Source organism: Sebastes umbrosus, chromosome 24 (assembly GCF_015220745.1).
Source record: "Sebastes umbrosus isolate fSebUmb1 chromosome 24, fSebUmb1.pri, whole genome shotgun sequence".
NCBI lineage: Eukaryota > Metazoa > Chordata > Actinopteri > Perciformes > Sebastidae > Sebastes > Sebastes umbrosus.
The window spans coordinates 785,414-811,780 of record NC_051292.1 but is presented as its reverse complement, the minus strand read 5'-3'; the positions used below and the strand labels follow the sequence as shown (position 1 = coordinate 811,780).

General features: G+C 39.7%; 2 protein-coding genes across 3 annotated transcripts; one reads left to right on the top strand and one right to left on the bottom strand.

Moving 5' to 3' along the window:
- Positions 1-2,259: 2,259 nt before the first annotated feature.
- Positions 2,260-9,112, bottom strand: LOC119483658 (bifunctional epoxide hydrolase 2-like). The gene is made up of 18 exons (XM_037762012.1): positions 8,896-9,112; positions 7,991-8,069; positions 7,534-7,696; positions 7,143-7,333; positions 6,891-7,013; positions 6,546-6,617; positions 6,291-6,386; positions 6,124-6,202; positions 5,671-5,705; positions 5,379-5,405; positions 5,108-5,193; positions 4,894-5,005; positions 4,334-4,408; positions 4,205-4,247; positions 4,028-4,130; positions 3,069-3,138; positions 2,516-2,596; positions 2,260-2,406 (listed from the first exon to the last, which is right to left on the bottom strand). The coding sequence occupies exons 1-18, from the start codon at positions 9,084-9,086 to the stop codon at positions 2,260-2,262; spliced, it is 1,773 nt and encodes a 590-aa protein (XP_037617940.1). The 5' UTR covers positions 9,087-9,112.
- On the top strand, positions 8,951-26,367 carry LOC119483655. 2 transcript variants are annotated; one of them, XM_037762008.1, is made up of 17 exons: positions 8,951-9,182; positions 10,095-10,296; positions 11,708-11,776; positions 12,346-12,780; positions 12,937-14,545; positions 14,816-15,079; positions 16,378-16,809; positions 17,992-18,432; positions 20,979-21,422; positions 21,771-22,034; positions 22,126-22,380; positions 22,477-22,722; positions 22,856-23,113; positions 24,066-24,359; positions 24,453-24,722; positions 25,154-25,237; positions 25,353-26,367. In XM_037762008.1, exons 4-17 carry the CDS (start codon positions 12,393-12,395, stop codon positions 25,417-25,419), a joined length of 5,316 nt encoding a protein of 1,771 aa, XP_037617936.1. In that variant the 5' UTR covers positions 8,951-9,182; positions 10,095-10,296; positions 11,708-11,776; positions 12,346-12,392; the 3' UTR covers positions 25,420-26,367. The 2 variants fall into 2 exon arrangements, with proteins under 2 accessions (XP_037617936.1, XP_037617937.1); XM_037762009.1 differs by lacking the exon at positions 20,979-21,422 and having other exon boundaries at positions 9,058-9,182.

Genomic DNA, 26,367 nt, shown 5'->3' with positions numbered 1-26,367 from the left:
ATTTAGCACAGAATCTGTGTAACAAATGGTATCAACCCACAAATTGCTGCAACAACGTATGAGACATAATAGAGCATGGGGATGGACATCGTATACTTCTATTATTATGTTCTTAGCCCTTATACACCAGAACATCTTGACACACAGTGCTGAGCTGCATCTTAAATTAATCTTCAGGTTCCCAGCTTTCAGATGATGTACACCACTACTATGTGACATCTACTGCTGACCTGCTATCTCCCCCTAAAGACCCTGTACCTCCTTAAGAAAGACTAAAACGGCTCTACTGTGGGTCTCAGAGGGTTAAATTTGACAGGATTAAATTCACCCATAAATGCCTAAACAACCAGAATGCTCAGAGGCTCAGTGAGCTGTGAAAACATCTGTGTGTCTGTGGAGAACCAGTTCAGGAACAAGTTGGAAAAGAAGAAGAAAAACTTGTTCAAATCTTTAGTTTTTTAAAGAACTAAATTAGACTTTTACTTCTGTGGGATTCTAAAAACTGTTCAAATAAAAACTGGCGATCAGTCTTTGGTCGCTGTGTATACGTCTGTTTAAATGTGTGTCTGTGTGTTCCAGATAGAGAGGATTTATGAACACATCATGCCGGCCTGGAAGAAGCTGTTTGAGGAGAAAAAACTGTGAAAACTGCTTTATGTTCAGTTCCCATCTCGACCACAGGAGGGCGACATCGTTCTCCTGATTTCAAGAAGAAGGTTACGTGATTAAGAGAAAAAGACATATTTTTTTAATAATAATTCAAGAAAAAGTTTGCGTATATATAGGAAAATAAATGTTTGGATTGGGTGGATTAGTTGCTAATGTTAAACTTTATTTCCAGAATAATTCAACTGGGTATTAGTGCTACTGTTGAGAAAAAATGTAAAAGTAATGATTCTGAGAAAAGGTCATATTACAAGAAAAAGTCGTAATATTTTACATAAATTAATTTGACAAGAAAAGGATAAAGTCATGATTTAACAAGATAATCTCTGTATATATTGTGACTTTTTTCTCAAAATATTTAGACTGTATTGTAGAAATCCTAAATATCCACATCTTTGTCCTTTTTAGGATTTTATTTTATATGTTCCTCTGTAATTTTTGCATGTATTTGTAATTGCTGCATATTTAATCAAATTGTTTTCAGCCAAAGATAAATGCTGCCTGCTAAACTTTGAACTAAAGAAGCTCTAGTTCATAATTAAACAACTTCTTGGTTTCATTTATTTCAGTTTTAATTATCATTTTATCATCTCACTGTTCCTTTTCTTATTATTTCATTATTATAAAAAAAAAAGAAGTTTTAACAACTTTTTATTGTCAATCTTTACTTTACAAATAAAGTTATTGGGAGCGGTCATACAATCTTTTGTCTTACATTGTCTTCTGTTTGGGTTTTCTGAAAAAAAAATGTCTACATTGTTAAAAATCCAGAAACAACAACGAGCTCCTTCGCTGCAATTAGATACCTGATTTATTGATTATTGTTTTCTTTAAAATAAATGTTAGAAAATAGTGAAAATGTTCATCATAATTCAAAGAGGAAATCTTCAAATGTGTTATTTTGTCTGACCAACAGACCGTCTCCATCTTGGGTTTTGGCTGTTTTGAGGCCAACAGGAGGTTAGCATCTCCCTGGTTCCCTCCACAAAAAGCCAATGGGATTTTTATCAATGGATTTTGGATTATTGCAGAAAATGAGCTCTGTGGCAAACACACGTTTATGATACTTACACGTTTTGTTCATTAAGATAATCTCCACAAATGGACACCACTTTTATGATTCTTGAAGTGTGAATGCAGTCACCAGAAGTTAAAAGCTATCGTTAGGCAATAAACCAACTACACCACGGTCACATGAGCGTGAGTAAACACAACGAGGCTGTAAAGGAGGACGAGTTGGCGTTAGTAGTCTCATTTAGACACTTGTTAGTAACCGCCTTTTTAAAGACACGTAAAGGCTTCAAAACTCACAAGTGGGGTATTTTATATCGTAGAACAAAATGTTTAAATCTCTTCAGCTTGTGTTAACCACAGAACTTATTTCAGGCATCTAACTAAAAACCCATTCAATGAACCCATCGACTTTGAGACGTGGGAACAGGAAATGCCTCATTCCTGTAGCTCTCTATTAATTGACTAATATAATAATTCATTCATTGTTTCAGTTTTTGACAAAAGTTTTTAATTTTGCTCAAATCAGACACAAAAGCTCTTTAATTTATCATTTTTTCTTCTGACTTCATCCTCCCGCCTTCACAGTTTGGGTGCCACGGCAACGCCTCCGGCCTTCGTCAGTGTTTCTTTGAGCCACGATATCAGGATGCCGTTTGTCTCGGCTGGCCTTTCCATCTGAGTCCAGTGTCCACACTCCTCAATGTGTCCTCTGCTCAGGTTCGGGATCTGCAGTCCATAAACAGAGACGTCAGATTCATTTCCAGTACATCTACCATCACTACTGTCTTCAGGAAGGACTGATTGATAATCATGCTGCTGTTTTTGTTTTTCTCACCAGGTCCTCCATCCCCTTGGAGAAGGCCGGCAGCAGCACCTGGTCTTTACCTGTCGTCACCATCAGAGCAGGCATCAGCAGCTAACACACACACACACACACACACACACACACACACAAAGTCAACCTTAAAAGCTTACATCATTTATGTGGATTAATCCGCCGCTGAAAATAGTCTGCTAAATAGATTTCTGCTAAATTCACCAAAAGTTAGTATTAGATAACGCCTCATTTACATATTTAAACATAACATTTGAGAAAACTTGTAATACATAATGTCAGTAATCAACTGGGGAAGTTTCATGGTGATATCTATTAGTTAAATGTTTTATCTTATTCACCTGTAGTGTCTATACAATCTATATCTTTAAAGGCCGTTTTCTCAAAGTGAGTTTTTCTCTCATACTTTGAGCCAGAAATCTTAAACTTACATCCACCAAACTTTCCAGTTTCATTCCTGTCTATATTCTGAAGGTTTTTACTGAATATTTTCCCAGGATGTGTATAAACCAGGTTTTAGTGTACATGTAGCTTTTTGTGCTCTGTAACGAACCTTTCCGGTGGGACGAGAGCACATCCACCTCCAGTTCAAATCCCCGTTTCGATACCAATTCAACGGCCTCCTGTGAAACGAACCAAAGATGATTATTGACTCACTGGAGAGTAATTCTCATTCTCATAATGATACAATTCCTTGTCGTTTTTTGCACAAAAACACCCAAAATGTTGACTACATCGGTCAAAATCCGGCTGCACCTAATGATTATTGTCTTTTTTTGATTATTTTGGTGGAAATAGAAGGTGACATAAGATAAGTTACATAATTTAGATATAATATTAACAGAAGCTGTACGTTGGATTTGGCCACCCGTGAAGATGATCGGCTCTGTATACTATATAAATATAAACGGCTCATTCTAAGGTAACGAAAACACACGATTGGTATTTTCAGGTGATTATACAATAGATAGATCCCCTGATCAGAATCAGAAATACAGTTGCTCTTGTAAGAAAATAGAAATAAAGGAGTATGTAGCATGTAAATTATATATATATATATATATATAATGCTACAATATAAACACAATATATTTAAAGAAATATAAGTAAGTACTAAAATAAAAATAAGAAAATGAGAATATTAAGAAATATGTACAAATATTTGCATGAAAACTTGCAAAATACATAAATAACCAGAGTGCAAATAAGTAAATAAAGAATGCTGAGAAGTGGGATCTATTAAATGTTAAATGCCAAAATGGTAAAATAAGAATTAAATAATAATATTTTGTGAAAAGTACAGTTTAAAGGCAATAATGACAGTATTGCACAAACAGTCAGTATCTGTTATCCATCACAGTGAATCTATCTTGGTAATCAATAAGAAAACCAATGCATGAACTCAGAGCTAAGGTTTTAGACCAACTTAAACATTTTCACACCTGGAAGCTTAAAATGTTAGTGAGAGGGTTGAGTTTTGGTGTGAATGAAATAGTGTGTTAGGTGTGCGACCTGAAGCCTCGCTCTTTGTACTGGCTGACGTAGTACTGCAGGTCGGCCTCCGTCAGCATGCAGCTACGGGGAATCTGCTCCGGCAGACCCACAAAAAGACCACCTGTGACACCACACAGACAGCACAGGTCAGTGGTCACTTTACTCTCAAAAGTGCCTTTAAGACGTGATATTCACCTCGAGCACAGACTCCTGCAGTGCTGAGAGCAGGACGCCTCTCCTGAGAGAAAAACATGGATTTATTAGTCTGTTTTCTACCGCTACGCGCTGGATATCATGTGTGTGTGTGTGTGTGTGTGTCCTCACCGCTTCAGCACTGCTGAAAAAGAAAATCTTGAACGTCCTCTCCAAGTCTTTCTCCAGCTCGGCCTCTGCTACGCCCTGCAACACACACACACACACACACACACACACACACACACACACGTTTACAGTTTGTATTATGCTTTATTGTCACGTGCACAGAGAAACAAGAAATACTTGAAGGAGTGGTTCACTTATGTGTTTATTTAAAGCACACAAGTAAAAGTACTTATCCCACACTGTGAGGATACTCCACTAAAAGTACTGCATTCAAAACCTCAAGTAAAAGTACTAATACCACACTGTGAGGATACTCCACTACAAGTAAAAGTACTGCATCCAGAACCTTACTACAGTGAAAATCAACACATCTGGAGATACATGTTTTTCGCTGGACAGGAAGAGTATATAAAACTGTAATCTGTAAAAATGTACTGCAGTAAACAGTTCAGTACTTAACTCTGAGATGTAGTGGAGTATGAGAGTAAATGAGTATGAAGCTGCACCTGAAAGCTCACCTGTATAAGCATGTTAGCGTGTAAGCATGCTGCAGGCAGACTTACAGGTTTTTGGAAGTAGAGCTGGTAATCAAATATGGGAACAGCCTTCAGTTTCTCTGCTGGACTTACAGAAGGATCCGCACGGAACAGAGGAGTGTTCAGAGACGCCACAGCCCTTCACACACAACAACAAACACGTTGTACTACACTATAAAGTATCTGAGTACCACTGAATATCTCTCTGTGTGTGTGTGTGTGTGTGTGTGTGTGTGTTCACCTGACTCTCTCAGGGTAATACTGAGCCATGGTCCACACCAGAGCACCGCCCCAGTCGTGACCCACCAGGGTGACCTGTGGCATCGACTGCAACATGGACAACAAATAAAGTGAGAAAACCATCTGCATCTGCAATCTGAAGTTTGTTGTCAAATTGCAATGAACTACATAGAAACGTACATACATTATTATATATTACATTATTAAATAATGCCAATGTTTCATCATTTAATCTAACATGAATTACTGTGTGTTGTATGTTATTTACTCACCATTTTGTCCATAAATGTGATTAAATCCTGGAGAAAAACATGTTTTATGGCATTTAATATTATTCTATGTAAACATAATTAAATAGTACATGTCTTACTGCAAATTAAGTTGCATGACTGTAACAATAACAAACATTGGTAGCAAGTCAGCTTAAATATAATTCAAACTGTCTTCATGATGGTATGCCTTTGGGAGATGGTTTGTTATCCTTGATGAGGATGTAAAGTGTAGGGAGCACAATCATCCTCAACACCTAATGTCTGTTTCTTTAAATATTTGAGTAGTTTTTACCTTGCAAAGCTGCTCCTGAGAATATTCCTCTATGTCTGTGAGTGGAAACACAACCGTTAAAGTATGAATTTACTGTTTCATTCTTCCATGAAAAACACGTGTTAAAATGCAGCAGGGGAAGAAGTATTCAGATCCTTTACTTCAGTAAAAGTACTGATACCACACAAGTTAAAGTCTTGCATTCAAAACCTTACTTAAGTAAAAGTAGTATTATTATTATAATCCCAGTTTATTCTCAACACTTTGACTTAATCTTGAAATGGTATTTTGACTTTATTCTTGACATTTCAACTTAACTCTCGAAATGCTAAATAAATAAATAAAATCCTCCTCCTCTCGTTTATGCCTGGCCCTATAATACTCTTCCGTATTCCTTTGAGTATGTACCCAATGTAGTTTATCTCTTGATTATTTCTAAATAATTATTACGGTGCTCTTTGTTTGGTAGCTCACCTGGGGGTGCTGTGGACTCTCCGTATCCCTTCATGTCCAGAGCCAACACCCTGAATCCTGCTGCTGCCACGGCTGGGATCTTCCAGAGACAGAGAGGAGGACGTTCATCTTAAAAATAACTGTGAGCATGAATGTAGTATTTGTCTTTAGCAGTGTTGGGATGTTACCTGGTACCTCCAGGAGTACCAGCTCTCAGGGAAGCCGTGACACAGCACAACTGGTGGACCTGAGCCCATTTCAACATAATGAGTCCTCACACCAGGCTGACACACACACACACACACACACACGCACACACACACACACACACACAAAGAGGAATTATTATTACTAATGTCTCAAGAAAATCCCATTTAAACTGTGTGTTACTTCCATGATTTCCTAAAGAGATATCAGGTGTTGACACTGATGCAGATTATTACCCTGATGGTGACGTATCCATGAGACACTTCATCAGGTCTGCAGGATGCTGGAGGACTCTCTGCTCCAACAGCCTGAAACACATATTCACGTTTGGATGTTACCTTGCTAATGTTAGCCCAACAGCTGTCTGAGGATTTAGGTAACAACATGACCTTTCCTCCAGCACCAGCTGATGTTTAGTTCATATTCTTTTCCTGCATCACCACAATGTTAGCTTTATTTTTATATTTTATAAATTACATTCAAGGCTGCATTTATTCATCATTTTGGATGCAATGTTTTTTATTTGTTTTTGTTTGTATCCAACGTCCAGAAGTAAAAGATAAAACTGTTCTGGTCCACACCTGAACTCCAGTAAAGTTGGCCAGTTTGTTCAGAGCGTCATCCAGATTTTCCACCAAGATGGCCTTCATTCCCGCTCCCTCTGCTGCCTTCACACCTTCCTCATCTGCATCCAACCACAGAGCCTGAAAGGAGACGGACATGCTGGACATACTGTTCTGATTGGAGTTTACCTCTAGTCTAATTCAACATCCAAGTTCAACAGTATTCTCCCATCATGCAACACTGTGGGGACAGTACGATATACAGTCTACCTGTTGTGATGTCACTCCCAGGTGCTGCAGAGCGGAGCTGAACATGGCGGGCTCTGGGACCATGTGACCTGAGCGGCAGGACTGGAGGACCAGGTCAAAGTGGCCGCCCAGCAGAGAGAGGAGGCGGGCTGGACCGTCTCCAGCCACGCCGTCATCTAGCCAGTGATTGGCCAGAACAGCTGTCAGTAGCCCTGATGGGACGGGAGGAAAAAGCCTTGTATTTACATTATCTACAGATTTATGAAGAATCATGTAAAAGGTTTTGATGCAAACAATTAAAAGGAAAACTTCAGCTTTCGTAAGTCTGCTAAAAGATTTAGTTAGAGGCCCACGGGCCGCTTCCACTGCTCTATGTGTTTTGGGTACAGATTCAGTGATTGCACGTGTGTACCACTGTGACGCAGGCTGGCAGCGGTCTTCAGCACGGCTGGTTGGACGTCCATCATCACCGCTCTGAGCTCCTCCAGCAGGCCTCTCACTGACCAATCAGACGGCAGGGTCACACCCTTGACCTCGGCCTCCTTCACACACTCTGCCCCGAAGGCTGGGATCATCTACACACACACACACACGCGCGCGCGCGCACGCACGCACGCACCACACACACACACACACACACACACACACACACACACACACACACACACACACACACACACACACACACACACACACACACACACACACACACACACACACACACACAGATAAACACAGATTCAAGGATGAAGGAGGCAGTAAAGGGGCCCAGGAAAGGTTTCATATTCAGCCACCATCAGTGACAGAAACAAGTGAAGTGAAGCAGTAAATCAAAAGTAGATTATTTTATAGTTCATGACATGACCCACCTGAGAAAGGGTCATCTGACCTCTCTCTGCCCGGCTCATGGCACCGTCCTTCTGGGACGCCACGCCGGACAGAAAACCACTGAAAAGCACAGAGAGACATGATTAAAGACATTTAAACATGAATACGTCTGTAATACGAGTCTACATGGTGACATTAAAGGGAAGTTAAACATAAACGAACAAACCCTAGTCTCATAGGGTGTCACTAGGCTGACCGGATCCAGACAAACCAAATGTGGGACAATGTGGGACAATGTGGGACAATGTGGGACATGGGTTGCATATAGTTGCCCTCATGAAAAACTAGTATACTTCAAGTTTATTTTATGAAGTATACTTAAGTAAAGTTCAAGTATATATTTCCCAGGTATACTTTATGTAGTAGTTAATACTTCTTGGAACTAAATTGGCCACTTTTTAGTTTATAAAAGTATACTTTTAAGTGTACTTTTAAGTGTACTTTTAAGTGTACTTTAAGTGTATGAATAGTAAACTTTGAGTACACAACTAGTTTACAACTAAGTTTTACTTTGTACTGCAACTATACTATAAGTATAATGATAGTTTACTAGTTTTATACTTGTAGCCCACTTTTTAGCTTATGAGTACACTGTAAAATATACTCTCAGTAAACTATTAATTTACTTTATAGTTTAGTTTTCACTTAAAGTACACATAAAAGTAGACTTTTATAAATTAAAAAGTGGGTCAATTTAGTCCAAAGAAGTATTAAAGTAGTATACTTAAAGGTATACTAGTATACTTATTACATAAAGTATACTTGGTAAATATATACTTGAAGTTTACTTAAGTATACTTAATAAATAAACTTGAAGTGTACTACTTTTTGGTAAGGTTTTTTTAACAGTGCACAGATGTTGCGTAACAGCCGTCTCTCTCCTTACCCTGGCAGATTATGCAACTCCTCCAACTTGTGGAAAACGTCATGAGGTCTGGAAGAGACAGCAACTCCCCAGAAGTTGAACAAGATGGCTTTCTTCTCAGCCATCTCCTCTGACCTGAGTGAAAGGATCTTTAATTTGTCTGCCTCTGTCTTCCAACAGGAATGTGTTTCCTCTGCTTCTGGTGCTGACATGTGTGAGAGGAAGCTTTAACCTCTGAACACACTAACACAGCAGGACCGCCCACTTGTCTAAAGGAACACCTCCTCTGTGTGGACGTGCAAATATCTGTAAGTTTCATGATGCACAAAAATAGTTAGAATAGGAATTTATGTCACTAAAAACAATCTAGAAGATCACTGATACTTTAATTCACAGTATTGTCTGTTGGGGGGAAAAGTTTGACTCCATAGTAAAAGTACAGAAGAAACATTTATGTCATTTATAACAGTAAAGAGTGGCTTGTTGGACATACACATGTTGATTACTTCTTGTTGAATACTTCTTGGGACTAAATTGGCCACTTTTTAGTTTATAAAAGTATACTTTTAAGTGTACTTTTAAGTGTATGAATAGTAAACTTTGAGTACACAACTAGTTTACACCTACGTTTTATTTTGTACTGCAACTATACTATAAGTTTACTGATAGTTTACTAGTTTTATACTTGTAGCCCACTTTAAGGTTTATGAAAGTGCACTGTAAAGTATACTCTCAGTAAACTACTAGTTTCATAGTTTTTATACTGCAAGTACACTTTTAGCCCACTTTTTATCACAGACAGGGACTCAAGTCTATGACTCAAGAATACTGAATTATACTTACTGTAAGTATATCTCGATCAGAAGATTAAATACAAGTTGGCCTATAAGCCAAATATACTTAGACTTTTCTGTATTCTTGTCAGCATGAGCCAAGTATACTTAAGTATACTTTTGTTAAGTATATCTGATGAATACATAAAAAGTCAACTGAAAGTATACTCTCTTATTTTAGGTTTAAAGAAGTATACTAGTAGCACACTTGAATAAACCAACAGGAAGTGGTTGATTTCTTACATAAGAAACAGCATTTATTGAACTTTAAATTAATTTAGTCATTTAAAACACACAATATTAACTAAAGGATAACTTCTGTTTTAGATTGTAGTCCTGTTGTGAGTCTGGATTTCATCTCTCGGTTTGTGTTTTCTGGTCCAATAGTGGCATCTTGTGGATGTGAGAGCTCTTCTTCATACAGGATGTGTGCTTCTGCAGCTAAAGTGAAAGTAAGACAGACCAGGAAACGCTGAGACATTGTGCATGAGGCTGGACTGTTAGATTTATAAAAACATCAACCTCCCAACACAGAGAGAAACCCACTAAACTTCACTGAAGGATAAGAAGCTGTCACTGTGCCATACAGGTAAGAACAAGGAAGAAGAGAAGAACAAAGCAGTGCTTTAAGGTAGATTAAGAGGAAGAGACCATGCAGGCCTAACCCTTTGTTTCCACTTATCATTGTACAAAGACTTTAAAGGAAATATACCTGTGGATGATATGGTTATAAATAGGCCTCCAGTATCTTATTTCATTACTTTAGTAGCTCACCTATTTAAGATTTAGGACTTTTTCAGTTAACTAACATCCCAGCTCTTCCCAAAGTGCTTCTCACTATATGAAAGAAGTATTCATGTCTGTTCAGACAGCATGGCAGAGCGTTAATCCACGATCAAAACTGTAAAATCACCCATGTCGTTAGTTTTGTGAAGGATATGTAAAAAAAAAAAAAAAATGGCATTAGATGAATTTTGTTTGATGGCTTTTAATTTTGTTACTTCCTGTAAGTGTGGCTGGGTTTTATTTTGAAAGGAACAGTCGGATGTGACTAATACCCTTTTCACACCAATGACCAAGGTGTGACCAGGGTTAACCTACCCTGGTCCAACCCTCCTTTTGTCAATTCAAACCAAGCCAGTCAACCCGGGTTGAACCCTGGTCAGGACAATTCAGATACAACCTGGGTCAGACCCGGGAGCAATGCATACCAATGAGCTCAGGTGTTAGAATGGGGCGGGGGGGGGTTACACCTCTGGAGGATTACAGAGAGAGGAGATGATAGTGACATCATCAATTTGTGCAAAAACATCAAATGTCACAGAATGATGCATGTTTTTGGGATACAGTGTAAATATAGTACACACAGCATTTTAGCTTTATACAATGTTGAACTGTGTTGTATGTACGGAGATGAACGACGAAATACGTTTTGAGGAACAAAACAATGAAATATTCCATTTTTAGAGGTAATTAAAGTAAATATGATCCTAGTTTGTACTAGTAACGGTTATGGGGAGCTTGTGATTAACTGTTATAGCATCTTAAACTATCTTAGCAACGTAGCTTGTTCGTTTTCAGGAGTAAGCAGTGAAGTTAGAGGTTCTTCCACCAAATAAATAAATACATACATAAGGACAAAAATTAAACTTATTATAGTGCCTTCCATAAATATGGATGTATAAAAATACAATGCTGTGTAAATGTATAGTATTAATGTCCTAATCACACCTAAAATGTTTAGTTGCATTGACAGAGACCCATGGAATAAATAATGTTGTATATTTGCAGCTTTATTAAAGAGAGCATTGTCCTGTACTGTCTTATTGTTGGTTGATGTTCAATACTAGTGTCCTTTTAAGAGAATAATAACTTTAAACAACGTTTTAGGTTGTTTTCTTCACCTGAAGAACATGCATAATAGGTGAAAGTACTTTTCCAGCCTCCAGTAGAGTCTCTGTAGAGTGACTCTATGGTATCTTTTGTTTTTCTGTCATCAGGTAAATCACCACCAAAGGTACTGAACAGCTGATGGAGTCTATCATCAGTGGAGACTTTGAGGAATCTGTGTAAGTGTGATATACAGTCTGCATGTGTCTGTGTACGATGTGGTCTAGGAAAGTCATTATTGCTTGGTCGAGAAATGCTATTCAATAAATTACACATGCAGCATGATTTGACATTGATGCCAACTCTTCCTCCACTCCTGTTGTCTGCCCTGAATATATTTGATCTATTTTACATATCAGTCTGGCACACATTTCTTTAAGCGTGTTTCAGTTAAAGGCTCAGCATTGAGAACACGTCTGGGTTCAGCCAGGCCTTTTTCCTGTTCTGCAGACAGTATGAATGTAGTGTGGAGATAGATCTGGAAATATGAGACATGACTGTTTGGATTCCCTAATGTCTCATTTTGGGTCTCACATTCTTCAGAAGGACACAGGTATCCATGTTGAAATTGATAAACACCATTAGAATCAATGTTAAACTGTTAAATGTTGCATCAGCTGCATGATGTTTAGACAATTCTGCAAAAACATTCCTGTTACTCTGAAAGATGTACGTAATAGTTAATACATCACAGGCAGAATAATTGTTGTTTTTAACATTTTATTTAACCTTTTATTTGATTCCCCAGATCATTGAAGTTGGGTCTGTGTGCAGAACATACAGAAGTACGGACACATGGCTTGTTCAACACGGTCTGCCTTAAATTACGTCAAGGAGGCCAGAATTCACCTTGTGAATGGATTAAAAAATCACTCAGTGATTCTGGTCAACTTGAATCATATAAGAGTTTTGGGTAATGAGGAGGTCAGTGAAATAGAGGCAGAGAAAAATGACTTCAATAAAAGCAGAAAAATACTGGACTCTGTCATGAGAAAGGGTGAAGATGCCTGCTACGAGTTCCTCAGGATTATTTACACGACGAGGAAGAAGACCTTAGGGAGGACATCTCTCCCTAAGAGAAAGACTGTAGCTTCTGATGAGACCAAGGAGTTTGACCTGCACAACTGGATCAGCTGCTTTTCTTTCAAGGAAGACACACAAATGGATACAAACTACTTACAAGGTATATTGATTGATAGTGTGATCAGCACCTTTGATGGGCTGATTTTATATAATGCATTTATTGTGTCTATGTGAAAATATTGATCTATTATTTAGTGAAAGGTCTCAGCACTTAATTCATGGTGTATTTATTTACTCATTGTTATTTCTATTTTAGGAACAAGCCCGTGCTACCGATATCAGGCAAAGTTGAAGTCAAAAGCACAAAACATATCAAATCAGTTTTGGATGGCAAACAAAAATCTGTTTGATGAAAACAAGAAGAAGAATCTGTCGTACATGTCACTTGTATTAGACACAGAAGAAAGGGGTAGTCTCTCTAAAGTAAAGAAATTTAAGAGCAAGAAAATCAAGAAGAGTCGCCCTAAAAAGCTAAGAACATACATCCCTGAGGCAAAAGCAGAAACGTCCCCCAGTGACCTGCTGAAAACAGATAAAAACATACTCTTGGTTGGTAAGCCTGGGATTGGAAAGACAGCACTCACTCACGAAATGTTGAAACTCTGGGCAGAAAGAGACAACAAGGACCTTGATTACATGTTTTACTTTGACATGAGAGAAACATCCCACATCATGAAGGCCCTGAGCTTGGAGGATCTTCTCTTCGGTGTGTTCAGTGAGCCAGATGAAGGCAAAGAAGAGGTCTTACAGGACATAAAGAACTCTGACAGTGTTACACTCATTTTTGATGGACTCACCGATCTGTCTGTCCACCCACCAGTGGTGAAGAGACTTGTAGAGAAGGACCTCCTACCTGATGCCAAGGTCATCGTGACTTGCAGACCTGATGACGAAGAAGAGTTTCTTTCTGCCGACTTTCTCAGAATGGAAGTCAAAGGCTTTAGTGAGCAGACCATAAAAACATACTTATCTGCAATGCTAGGCGACAAACAGAAGAATGTTTTGAGCAACGTGGAGCTGTTGACTCTTTGCCATGTCCCAATGTATGCACTGATGGTGGCTGCCTGCTCTTCATTTGAGACACCAGAAGACTCTCCACAGCCATGCAGTATAACTGAAATCTACATCAATATTGTTCGTCATTGCCTTCAAATAAACAGCAAAACAAAAATCAAAGATCTAAATTCCTTCATCAGCAACAAGAGAAATGAAATACTGTCTTTGGCTGAAGTTGCTTTTCATGCAACTGAAGAAAAGACTGTGAACTTGACTGAAAGTCCCTGTGAAGACAGCTGTGTCCTCTCCTTCCTGAAACAGCTTGTTATCAGAGTCGCCCCTACTGAGACAATAACCACACATGCATTTCTCCATTACACAATGCAGGAGTTTTTTGCAGCACTGTGGCTCTTGAAGAATCCAGATCAAATCAAGGCTGTTTTTCAGCAATGCCTCACTGAGGAGAAGAAACACATGAAGCATCTGATCCCTTTCATGTGTAGATTGTTGACTGACAAGAGCCCCAGTTTGATGAAGTGTCTGATACCAGCTGAGGAGCTCAAGAATATATCCAGCTGGTTCTTTGGGGAAATGATTTCCACATTTCTCAACAGTGAGCTGTTCAGTGTACTGTTCTTATGCCAGTGCATGTATGAGTCCCAGTGTCCTGAAGCATGCACCTACCTTCTGGACAAGCTGGACTACCATCTTGATCTCAGTGAAGAGAGTCTCCATTCATACCCTTGCTGTGCTGTGGCCTATGTGGTCAGTCAGTCGAAGGAGAGGAAGATAAGCCTGGACCTTGAGGACGTCACGGTATCAGAACAAGGAATGAGACGACTATTTGGATGTCTTGAAAACGTCCAATGGTATGAGTGAAAACGTGTTTTAAGTGTCAAATTACAGCTAAGGCTACAACACATCTAATTAAGTAGAATTTAATGTGTAACCACTAATTTCTATTTATAAATCCAAGATGTAATTAGGATGACAAATTAGAATAGGAATAGAATCAGAGAATAGAAGTAGTACTTTTGCAGTAGCTTCTTTGCCTTAACACCTTTTATGATACTTTACTATTTTCTACTCTATTACTTCTATAATGAGGAAATGATCTCTGGTTACTCTTCACATTATAGGTGTGACCCTCTGCCACAGCAGCTGTGGAAGATCTTGCTCCTCAGTGAAGGGCAGATGGACCACATGACGTTACTTGGCCTTGATGGAAATCAGTTGCACCTCCCAGTTGAGGGTAAAAAACAGCTGTTTGAAAGAGCAGTAAACATCATGCAGAAGATTACTACAAAGGTTAACGTCTGCCTCCACTGGGAAAGGGAAACTCCCGTCTGCCAGAATCTGTGCGAGTCTCTCTTGGAGGCTTTGCCACACATCAGCTCACTCAGGTATGTAGCTTTTGTTTTTGTGTGATGCTGATTCCACTTCCACAGACTTAAAGGCAGGGTGGGCCATCTCGAGACGCTAGCAAGAGTACACTGGATTTTTAAAAAGACCAGTGTTGCCAACTCTTTTCCAATGAAAGTAGCTCGCAGCACAAGCTCCAAAAGTCCCTAAATCTAGAGAGAAAGTCACCAAGTCAGCAATGCTGACAGTCCGTCGCTTCAGGCCTCCATCCAGAGACACTCCCCAACTATTATCATTATGAACAGAAACATATCATAATGAACATGAATGGTGAACATGGCTGTTGTTAGTACTCACAGCTGGCATGCTAGCAGCTGTGGAAGACTCAGGTGATGTGCAATGAGTGCACGGGCAGAGTGCACGCAGGTAGATCGTTATCGGGATGTAATGAGAATATGACGAAAAATTATTCTAAAATCTTTAAACTTTTATCATTTAGTAAAACCGTCAATGTTGAAATGAAAATCCTTCTTTGAAGTCTTAACTGCATGCTGATATGTGGATCAGCAGAGAAAAGTAAACTTTGATGTATTTCTTATATCACTTATTGCAGCATTACAAATGCTAATTAATATTTATCAGTTTTTCAAGACCCCCCAAAGTCCAAATGTTGTTTCTTCTGGCTTCTTCAGGTTTGTTTTGGCTCCCCAATAATTCAAAACACTGGCTAATGCATTAAAGCTGGTTGACTTTTAACACTCAGTGGTCAGCACCTCTAAAGACACAGTGGAATAGGTATAACAACCAGCATGTAAATAGGGTTAACCAGCAGTTTGTTTAGTCTGTTTTAAAGAAAGTCCTTCAATTGATGTCACAGCTTCTAACAGCCTCCATACACTGTGGGAATACTGCTGACACATATCATGTAAAAACTGCACAAATAGAAGAAGTACCAACCTCAGAGTTAAATTCCATTTCATACCTTTCTGTAAACATCTCCGATTTTAGATTTCAGCAGTTAACAGTACTAAACCTGTTTAAAGTTGGGAGCTAGCAGAGTTCACATGGCTATGCAGTGATCAGGTTAGTCTGGAATCATAAACTACTAATAAAGTTAATTATTAAACTTCTGAACTTGCGTTGCCAACCAGATGATTTCCCCCTTTTTCTATAATACACTCTTTTTATAAATTCTGCTAAAGATGTAGAAAAATAAATATTGCAGTTGCACTTCATATCTAACATGAGCACAGCGTTAACACTGTATGTGTTTAGATTTTCATTTGATGAGGTTTTACAGTACATACACTGTCTGATACATCTGTTTGTTATCATGCAGCTTCAGGATGTCCTACAGAGATCCAGGATCACAGGACCAGAAGCAATGCCACAAGACACTGGAGAGGAACAAAAAGCAGCTGCTAATGGATTTATGCCTGAAAGCAGAACTTGACGAGGGAGGAAGCTCTCACAATGTAGTGAATAGGCTCCTCTCTTTGTTTTCTGTTAACAATGACTTGAACTACATCCTTGATTTTTATCAACACGTCCAGAGTGGAGGGTTTTCAGGTGTCATTCCAAAACTGAGGCCACTTTTCCAGTCAGTTCCTGCAGTCTGGTCCATAGACCTCTCAAAGAGAAAGACCTCCATCCTCCTGGAAGTGCTGAAACTCCAACCAGAGAAGAAACCAGTGGAGCTGAGAGGCTGCTCAGATGAAGAGAGTGAAGTGAGGAGTTTCCTACAGTGTCTGCCTTATATCTCACAGCTCAGGTAAATGAATTGTTCTTCACATGACTTCAGTGTACATTTGTGGAGTTGAGTTCTTACATCTACAGTAACTCACTGTTGCTTTTAACAATATTTGGTGTCATGATTATTGTTGATTTCTTTTATTTATTAATAATTCTGGATTCAATAAGTAGAAAGGAGCAGTATTTTCATGCTCTTACTCCAGTGCTCCGTGTGCCAAACCACTCACTCTTGTTTTTAGTCCTCTGACTTGTAATATGAAACATAACTGGAAGTTAAGCTAACTTGTCTTAATGAAGGTCACTGTCTGACCGACCCAGTGAAGCAGAGGAAAGAGTGTGGGAGTACACAGCTTCTTATTTGAAATATTGAACTGCATCTATTTGGAAACATGTCACAGTCTTCTGCCTGTGTGAGAATAAAGAAATGATGTGAATAACAATAAGAAGAACAACACAGCTCTGCTAAAACCTCCTCAGACAGACATAAAAGCACATCATACGAAAATGAAACAACCTGCAGTTAAAACTGGTATTGTCTTTTTTAATATCTCAGCAGCTTAAAATATACAGTTGAAATATAAAAACAAATATTGTTGCACTGATAAAATAAGTAGCATCTCCTTCAATTTAATTTCACAGCAATTAATAAAAGAAATGACCAACAGTGAATGCTGCATTGATCTGCCTTTTGAACTGAAGACTGGAGTGAACTTTACTGACTGTGATGAAAACTCTACCAACTGTATAGAGAGCAGCAGATTGTGAATTCAGACATCTGATTCATCATCACTGACAGATGTAATGTAGCATAACTGTAATTTACACGTCTGTGATCTCAGGAGCAAAGTGAAGCATTGCATGATGGGATTTTCTGTAACTGTTGTACATGATAGTGACTCTAGATTTTCTTCTTCCACTATGTACATTTATATATTGTGAATATATTTAACATTTTAAAGTCATACACAGTAAAATGACATAAAGGGAACATCACCACTAGGAAGCTAATATGCAGTGATTTCACACACAGGATTAGTGTTTGTGTTGTGAGTCAGTACAAGTCAGAAAATGATGTTCAGTCAAGATGTAATTAGATTTTATACAGGACAGGCATGTACAAGATGCAGTCCATCAGTAGTGTGTTGTTGTGTTTATGCAGCTGAGATCAGATCATCACTAAATGTTTCCTTTATTATTTCAGTTTTCCTCCTTGGTGGTCACATGATCATTCAGAACCAGTCAGGTTCTTTGTGAATCTGTTCTGTGCAGCAGCAGAGAGAGAACAGCAGACAGGAGAGAAGATACTGGAGCTGCTATCATCAGTGTGCAGTTACAAAACATTCCCTCTTAATGTCGACTATAATGACGAGGAATATCGGTGTGATTTCCTGCTGGATCTGTACTCCCACCTGAAGGACTATGAGACTAAAACAGGCCTGAGTGTCCTTCCATCATTACAGTCAGTTTTCCAGTCAGCTCCTGCAGTCTGGTCCATAAACCTCTCAAAGAGAAAGGACTCCATCCTCCTGGAAGTGCTGAAACTCCAACCAGAGAAGAAACCAGTGGAGCTGAGAGGCTGCTCAGATGAAGAGAGTGAAGTGAGGAGTTTCCTACAGTGTCTGCCTTATATCTCACAGCTCAGGTAAGTCAGACAAATAAAGTTTATTTAATAATATGTGGCTTCCTTCAGAAGAGGTTTGTTTAAAAAAATCCATCTTACAGTCGCCGGTGTTTCCAAAAGAGTAGATTGTTGTTCTCAAATGAACAACACAGTGTAGATAAAGATGAATACAATTTCTCGGTTCCGTTATTATTTAGTATCACAGCCCTCTACCTGTATGAGAATAATTAAATGATGTGAATAATAATAAGAAGAACAACGCAGCCCTGCTAATACCTCCTCATACAGACATATAAACACATCATACAAAAGTGAAAAACAAACTGCAGTTAAAACTGGTAATGAACTTTTAATGTCTCAGCAGCCTAAAAATAAACTGTAGAAACATAAAAAGAAATGACCAACAGTGAATGCTGCATTGATCTGCCTTTTGAACTGAAGACTGGAGGGAACTTTACTGACTGTGATGAAAACTCTACCAACTGTATAGAGAGCAGCAGATTGTGAATTCAGACATCTGATTCATCATCACTGACAGATGTAATGTAGCATAACTGTAATTTACACGTCTGTGATCTCAGGAGCAAAGTGAAGCATTGCATGATGGGATTTTCTGTAACTGTTGTACGTGATAGTGACTCTAGATTTTCTTCTTCCACTATGTATATTTATATATTGTGAATATATTTAACATTTTAAAGTCATACACAGTAAAATGACATAAAGGGAACATCACCACTAGGAAGCTAATATGCAGTGATTTCACACACAGGATTAGTGTTTGTGTTGTGAGTCAGTACAAGTCAGAAAATGATGTTCAGTCAAGATGTAATTAGATTTTATACAGGACAGGCATGTACAAGATGGAGTCCATCAGTAGTGTGTTGTTGTATTTATGCAGCTGAGATCAGATCATCACTAAATGTTTCCTTTATTATTTCAGTTTTCCTCCTTGGTGGTCAGATGATCATTCAGAACCAGTCAGGTTCTTTGTGAATCTGTTCTGTGCAGCAGCAGAGAGAGAACAGCAGACAGGAGAGAAGATACTGGAGCTGCTATCATCAGTGTGCAGTTACAAAACATTCCCTCTTAATGTTGACTATAATGATGAGGATTATCAGTGTGATTTCCTGCTGGATCTGTACTCCCACCTGAAGGACTATGAGACTAAAACAGGCCTGAGTGTCCTTCCATCATTACAGTCAGTTCTCCAGTCAGTTCCTGCAGTCTGGTCCATAGACCTCTCAAAGAGAAAGACCTCCATCCTCCTGGAAGTGCTGAAACTCCAACCAGAGAAGAAACCAGTGGAGCTGACAGGCTGCTCAGATGAAGAGAGTGAAGTGAGGAGTTTCCTACAGTGTCTGCCTTATATCTCACAGCTCAGGTAAATGAATTGTTCTTCACATGACTTCAGTGTACATTTGTGGAGTTGAGTTCTTACATCTACAGTAACTCACTGTTGCTTTTAACAATATTTGGTGTCATGATTATTGTTGATTTCTTTTATTTATTAATAATTCTGGATTCAATAAGTAGAAAGGGGCAGTATTTTCATGCTCTTACTCCAGTGCACTGTGTGCCAAACCACTCACTCTTGTTTTTAGTCCTCTGACTTGTAATATGAAACCTAACTGGAAGTTAAGCTAACTAGTCTTAATGAAGGTCACTGTCTGACCGACCCAGTGAAGCAGAGGAAAGAGTGTGGGAGTACACAGCTTCTTATTTGAAATATTGAACTGCAACTATTTGGAAACATGTCACAGTCTTCTGCCTGTGTGAGAATAAAGAGATGATGTGAATAACAATAAGAAGAACAACACAGCTCTGCTAAAACCTCCTCAGACAGACATAACAGCACATCATACTAAAATGAAACAACCTGCAGTTAAAACTGGTATTGTCTTTTTTAATGTCTCAGCAGCTTAAAAATATACAGTTGAAATATAAAAACAAATATTGTTGCACTGATAAAATAAGTAGCATCTCCTTCAATTTAATTTCACAGCAACTAATAAAAGAAATGACCAACAGTGAATGCTGCATTGATCTGCCTTTTGAACTGAAGACTGGAGTGAACTTTACTGACTGTGATGAAAACTCTACCAACTGTATAGAGAGCAGCAGATTGTGAATTCAGACATCTGATTCATCATCACTGACAGATGTAATGTAGCATAACTGTAATTTACACGTCTGTGATCTCAGGAGCAAAGTGAAGCATTGCATGATGGGATTTTCTGTAACTGTTGTACATGATAGTGACTCTAGATTTTCTTCTTCCACTATGTATATTTATATATTGTGAATATATTTAACATTTTAAAGTCATACACAGTAAAATGACATAAAGGGAACATCACCACTAGGAAGCTAATATGCAGTGATTTCACACACAGGATTAGTGTTTGTGTTGTGAGTCAGTACAAGTCAGAAAATGATGTTCAGTCAAGATGTCATTAGATTTTATACAGGACAGGCATGTACAAGATGGAGTCCATCAGTAGTGTGTTGTTGTATTTATGCAGCTGAGATCAGATCATCACTAAATGTTTCCTTTATTATTTCAGTTTTCATCCTGGACGGTCAGATCATTCAGAAGCAGTCAGGTTCTTTGTGAATCTGTTCTGTGCAGCAGCAGAGAGAGAACAGCAGACAGGAGAGAAGATACTGGAGCTGCTATCATCAGTGTGCAGATACACAACATTCCCTTTAAATGTCATTTATTATGATGACTATGAGGATTATCAGTGTGTTTTCCTGCTGGATCTGTACTACCACCTGAAGGACTATGAGACTAAAGGAGGCCTGAGTGTCCTTCCATCATTACAGTCAGTTCTCCAGTCAGTTCCTGCAGTCTGGTTCATGGACCTCTCAGAGAGAAAGACCTCCATCCTCCTGGAAGTGCTGAAACTCCAACCAGAGAAGAAACCAGTGGAGCTGAAAGGCTGGTCAGATGAAGAGAGTGAAGTGAGGAGTTTCCTACAGTGTCTGCCTTATATCTCACAGCTCAGGTAAATCAGACAAATATAGTTTATTTAATTATACTGTATATTTATTTCAGAAGAGGTTCGTCAAAGATCCAGCTCATAATCACCAGTGTTTTGTCAAAAGTGAACTCATCATTTCAGTTACATAAACATAATGTAGATAAAGATGAATGCCATTGTTCAGTTCAGTAATTATTTATTAATACGCAGTATTTTAATATAGTGTGACATCACAACTAAAACTTCATCCTACTGTTTGTGTGTTCTCTAAATTCCACCCTTGATGAAAGACGTTGTACATAACATGGTTTGTAATGCAGTGTGTCTTTACCGTTGCTGTTTTCACACTCGATCCACCTTGTCGTGTTCCAGCTGTGATCCAGAGTTCTTCCAGAGAGTGTGTTCATGCATCTCTGTGAGATCCAGAGAGGAGGCCGAGCAGCTGTCCTCTCTGCTGCAGCTGCTGGGGTTCACCCTGCTGTTAACAGGAGAGTTACCCAGGACAAGCTGCCGCTCTGTGGGGACAGTTCTCAGACGTTGTGGCTCTGATGTGGATCTCATCCTCACACCCAGAAAGATGTCTTTCAAAGGAGTCTTCCTCCTCTTTAGACGAACAACACAACTACACAGTCTGAGGTACGCACTTACTTAATAGAATTACTGGCTTTTGTTCTTGTGACACCATCTTCTCCAGTTAGTTATGTCACGGCTGCTCTTTTATTTTCAGGCTTTCTAACGGCATGGCCTTGCTACTGTGTCGATGGGTAAGAAGAGAGAGAGAGAACTGTCGGGTGACTATTGAAGAGCTTTCTCTCTCTCCTCAGACGGCCCCACCATCACTAAGAGTACTGTTGAAGCTTGTCAGTAGTTTGGCGTCCCTGCTGAGATACTGGACAGTCAGTCGGTTAGACCTGACTGAGTTCTGTGTTCCTGTTCAGGGTCTCATTCCACTGCTGCTGCATGATGGCCCTCTAACAATCAAGTACAAGTGTTTCCTGAGCCTCATAAACACACTAATGAATCTAAATGTGGTAATAATTGACTGTTCTAACATATATTCATACATTTCTATCTGCAGACTGAGTAAGAAGACTTTCCATCAGCTACTCTCCCTCCTTTATGAAGTCCAGGACAAGGACTTGACCTGGTCCTTCTTGAGTAAGGTAGGTGGAGACCTGACCTCCTGCTGTCTGAACTGGGAGCTTCTTCACTATCTGCTGCAGTCATCAGCTCAGACCTTCACCGTGAACGTGAGGAAGAACAGCTTCTTACAGGGGAGCATCGCACGTCTGCTTCCCTTTCTGGACAGGATTGTGTTTAAAAGGTGATCAATTCATTTTGTTACATTTTACCAGATACAGACATGCAGTTTATCTTTTTGAATCACTTCCACATGTGTTGTTGAGGCTTGTTTTCACTAAACAAAGTGTCCTGGTGAATACACTTAATGCTTTCAGACCCTGTCCCAGCTTTGTGTTGACCGCCATCAGAGAGATCTATAGAGCTGGAGCTGGTCCCATTATACCCAGTTTACTGAGGTCATTGGATCATGTGATCAGCCTGACCTGCAGAGAGATGGACTCGGTGGACTGTGCCGCTCTGCTCTTCACCCTCAAACACAGTGACAGAGTTAAACTGGACCTCCAGTGGACCTCCATCCCAGCAGGGGAAATAGAGTCCATCCTCTTTATGCTGGACAAAGTTTCTCAACTCAGGTCAGACAGTAGTGATGGTGTCTCAATGCTGTAGCTGTATCAGTACGCCCCACCACACAGGATATACTTCACCTATCCCTGGAAAACATGTATTAATGTATACATGACATCACAGGATCATTGAGGTTCATTACACATCGGTTCTTAGTAGTTTTGTCCATCATTCTATCAGTAATAATCACATCATACTCACCGAGATCTGTGAGCACGGTGCTGAAAACAAGTCTGATCAGGAATCACATGAGCGATCACACAGGTTGGAAACAAACCAACAGCTTTTCCAGATCCTCTAAACCACTTTATGTGGAGGTCACACTGAAAGTGATGAAAGAAGATGTCAGTAATGATCCCTCAGAGGAAACTCCAGTCAGTACAGTGGGACCAAGCTGAAGCAGGAAGCTGGTCTTTAAACTGTGATGCTGACTGTTTGTGTCATAAATCTACTGTTTAGTGTCTCTTTAACACAAGTAGGAGGTTTGTTTCCAACCTGTCTGACGCTTCTGTTTCTCGACCAATCAGAATGCTTATCAGTGATGTCACCGTGTTCCCAGATCTTAGCTATTAACGTGATGGGCTCTATGCTATTATTACTGGTAGAAATGAAGGACACAACTACGATAATAAGTTGCAGTTTGGAGGATGACCTTTGACCTGCAGCCTCTACTATAGTCAGACGTCATATTCACATTTTAACAACCTTCTTTTTTTTTTACTTTGAGCACAAAATTAAGTTATTGGGCAAACAGTGTGGCTAATCAAGTTAGTCAGGAAATGACTCAAATAAATATGAAATATAGAAATGCCAAGATAAACTGGAGGGGGCTTTAATTAATATTATTGTATTTAATAGTTTTTGTTTGGAGTAAATGTGAATCTGCAGATCATATTGGTGACTGATCAATGAAACCACATGGTTATATTAGTTTAATCTATAGATGAAGTTTCCTCCCAGTGTTGACAGGAATCAGCTGCTGAGGTTGGTCCACTGCTGTGCTGCCTCTGAGGCCCAGCAGGGGGCAGCAGTCAGCCTGCTCAGGACTGTGCAGCACAGGCTGGATCTGTCCTGCTCCTCCTGTGTGGATCTGGATCAGAGGGACACTCTCCGTCTGACTGGTGACGACTGCAGGGCCGTCTCCACCATCCTGAGACGCAGCAGCCGGGACACAGAGCTCAACCTGCAGGACTGTGAGGTGGAGGACGGCGGACTGGACCTGCTGTTTCCTGTCCTCGACAGAGTCCGCCTCAGGTGGGAAAGACCACAACATGACTGAAACCTGAGAAGAAGCTTGTTTTCATTCATGTTTCTGCAGCGTAACGGTCTTCTCTCTGCTCTGTTTAGAGCCAGTAAAGCTGTCCTCCTCCAGCTGGTGTCCCTGGTTCCTGTGAACAGTGAGAGGGACAGAGTGAGACGGGCAGTGTCCCTCTGCAGAGCCCTGGATGGAGAGCTGGACCTCAGTCACACCACACTGGATCAGAGGGTCTGTGGAGCTTTGGCCTGGATGCTGGACTCCTCTGAAGAGCTGACAGAGCTGGACCTCAGTCACTGTCAGCTCACTGACCAGCTGCTGCTCACACTCAGCTCACATCTGCACAAAGTACAAGTCCTGGAGTGAGTGGCAAACTGTAAATGTCTTCATGTGCCTAGAACCCATCTAATGCAGTGTTGTCTATATATAGATATACCACAGCAACAGGTGGAGTCTGTGTGAGGTTCAAAAAGAGCCAGTAATGTCAGCTCCTCACAGTTTAATGAGCTGAGAGGTTGGGCTGCACAATTAATCAGCAAATATTCATCATGATTTTGGCTTCCCACAATTATATGAATTCATTTATTATCATGATTTATTTATTTTTTAAGTTTTTTTAATGGCAGAATCGATTTATTCTCTTCATTTGAGTCTGTGTGGAAGTAGAAGGAAGTTAAAGCTTTTATTGTTGTAGTCTGAGTCACCTCTACGGCCTCCAGCAGCAGCCGGCTGATCTGATATCATGTACTGTAATAAATGTTCCTCTGTGTCTCTGTTTGTGTTCATGTTCCAGTCTGAGTCACAATAACATCACCGATGCTTCAACCGGCGCGTTGCTCCAGCTGGTCTCCACCAACCCCTCCATTGACACCGTGCGGTGAGCATCCATTCATTAGTGCACCAGCTGTGCTCATCGGCTGACATCACTTCAATGATTCACATGTTATTCTGGCTGAGTGACGTCTGCTCTCTCTGCTTCGCTGTTTTTCTAGACTCTTCAGGAACAACATTGTGGACACAACGTCCTTTAAGAAGGACAAGAAGTTTGAAATATGGTGAAGCGGTCGTCAGTGTGGTGTTTTCTGTCTGATGACCATTAGATGAAAATGTTAGTGTAGTGCAACTACTAATACTGTGTTTGAGGTGGTCTGTTCACATGGAGGTCAAGAGCAGCCAGGGCCTCGTTTCAGGTCTCAGCTTTAACAAAGCCTGAACTCTGAGTGGACTCATCCTGAGGAGGGAAACTCAGAACAGCTGATCAGAGTCCGATCAATCTACTCTGAGCCATCATCAATAGAGCTCTGATACCACGATTCACCATGGCAACATGGCCTCCGTTTTAATCCAGTCAACGTAGAGATATTAGTACATGTATATGCTGACTGCGCACATTTATCTTTAAAAAAGTCAGAGCTGGGAGAAGTGTCAATAACACATTAAAGTTTAATTCAGTGTTGTCCATTGTTGTCCATCCTCCGCTAATTAATTAATCCTCCGCTTCGATGCGCGCTGAATGAAGGAGGAAATAAAGCAGCGTGTCTGGCTCTGTAACAGGGAGCAGGTCGAGTTACCGTGGCGACTGACTCTGTTACCATGGTAACTGACCCAGAGTTTAAGTTATCTCTCTTTCTGGAAGAGAAAATCCAGAGTTTACATCATCTCAGGTTTAACTAACTCAAAGTTTTTACTAATCCTCTTTCTCTTTCTGAAACAGAGCTCAGCAGTGTTTGATGATAATCATCTGGAGATCATGACTCCTCTCTTGTTCTGGAGGTGCTGTAGATTATTATTTTATGCTGCTCATATTTAGCATTGACAGCCTGAGATAATGTTCTGTTGGGATAATTCATATTTTTGTATTTTGTGGTAACTATGAATGTTTAGTTCATAAAACATGTTTGATACGTTGAGATGACAGTGAATTATCTCAAGGGAATGATCTTGAAATGTAAATATGAGTGTCTGTTCCTTCTCTTTTCCTCATTAAAATACCTCGTTTACTGTAAA

What these genes read in the sequence shown, in the direction of transcription:
- LOC119483658 (XM_037762012.1), bottom strand. Translation starts at nt 9,086, where the DNA reads ATGTCAGCACCAGAAGCAGAGGAAACACATTCCTGTTGGAAGACAGAG. An exon ending in CCAACTTTACTGGAGTTCAG is followed by an intron (nt 6,618 to 6,890) that starts GTGTGGACCAGA and finishes TATGTGTTTCAG; the next exon opens with GCTGTTGGAGCAGAGAGTCC. An exon ending in AGAGTCCACAGCACCCCCAG is followed by an intron (nt 5,706 to 6,123) that starts GTGAGCTACCAA and finishes TTCCACTCACAG; the next exon opens with ACATAGAGGAATATTCTCAG.
- LOC119483655 (XM_037762008.1), top strand. Translation starts at nt 12,393, where the DNA reads ATGGCTTGTTCAACACGGTCTGCCTTAAATTACGTCAAGGAGGCCAGA. An exon ending in GGATACAAACTACTTACAAG is followed by an intron (nt 12,781 to 12,936) that starts GTATATTGATTG and finishes TTTCTATTTTAG; the next exon opens with GAACAAGCCCGTGCTACCGA. An exon ending in GATGGCCCTCTAACAATCAA is followed by an intron (nt 22,381 to 22,476) that starts GTACAAGTGTTT and finishes TTCTATCTGCAG; the next exon opens with ACTGAGTAAGAAGACTTTCC.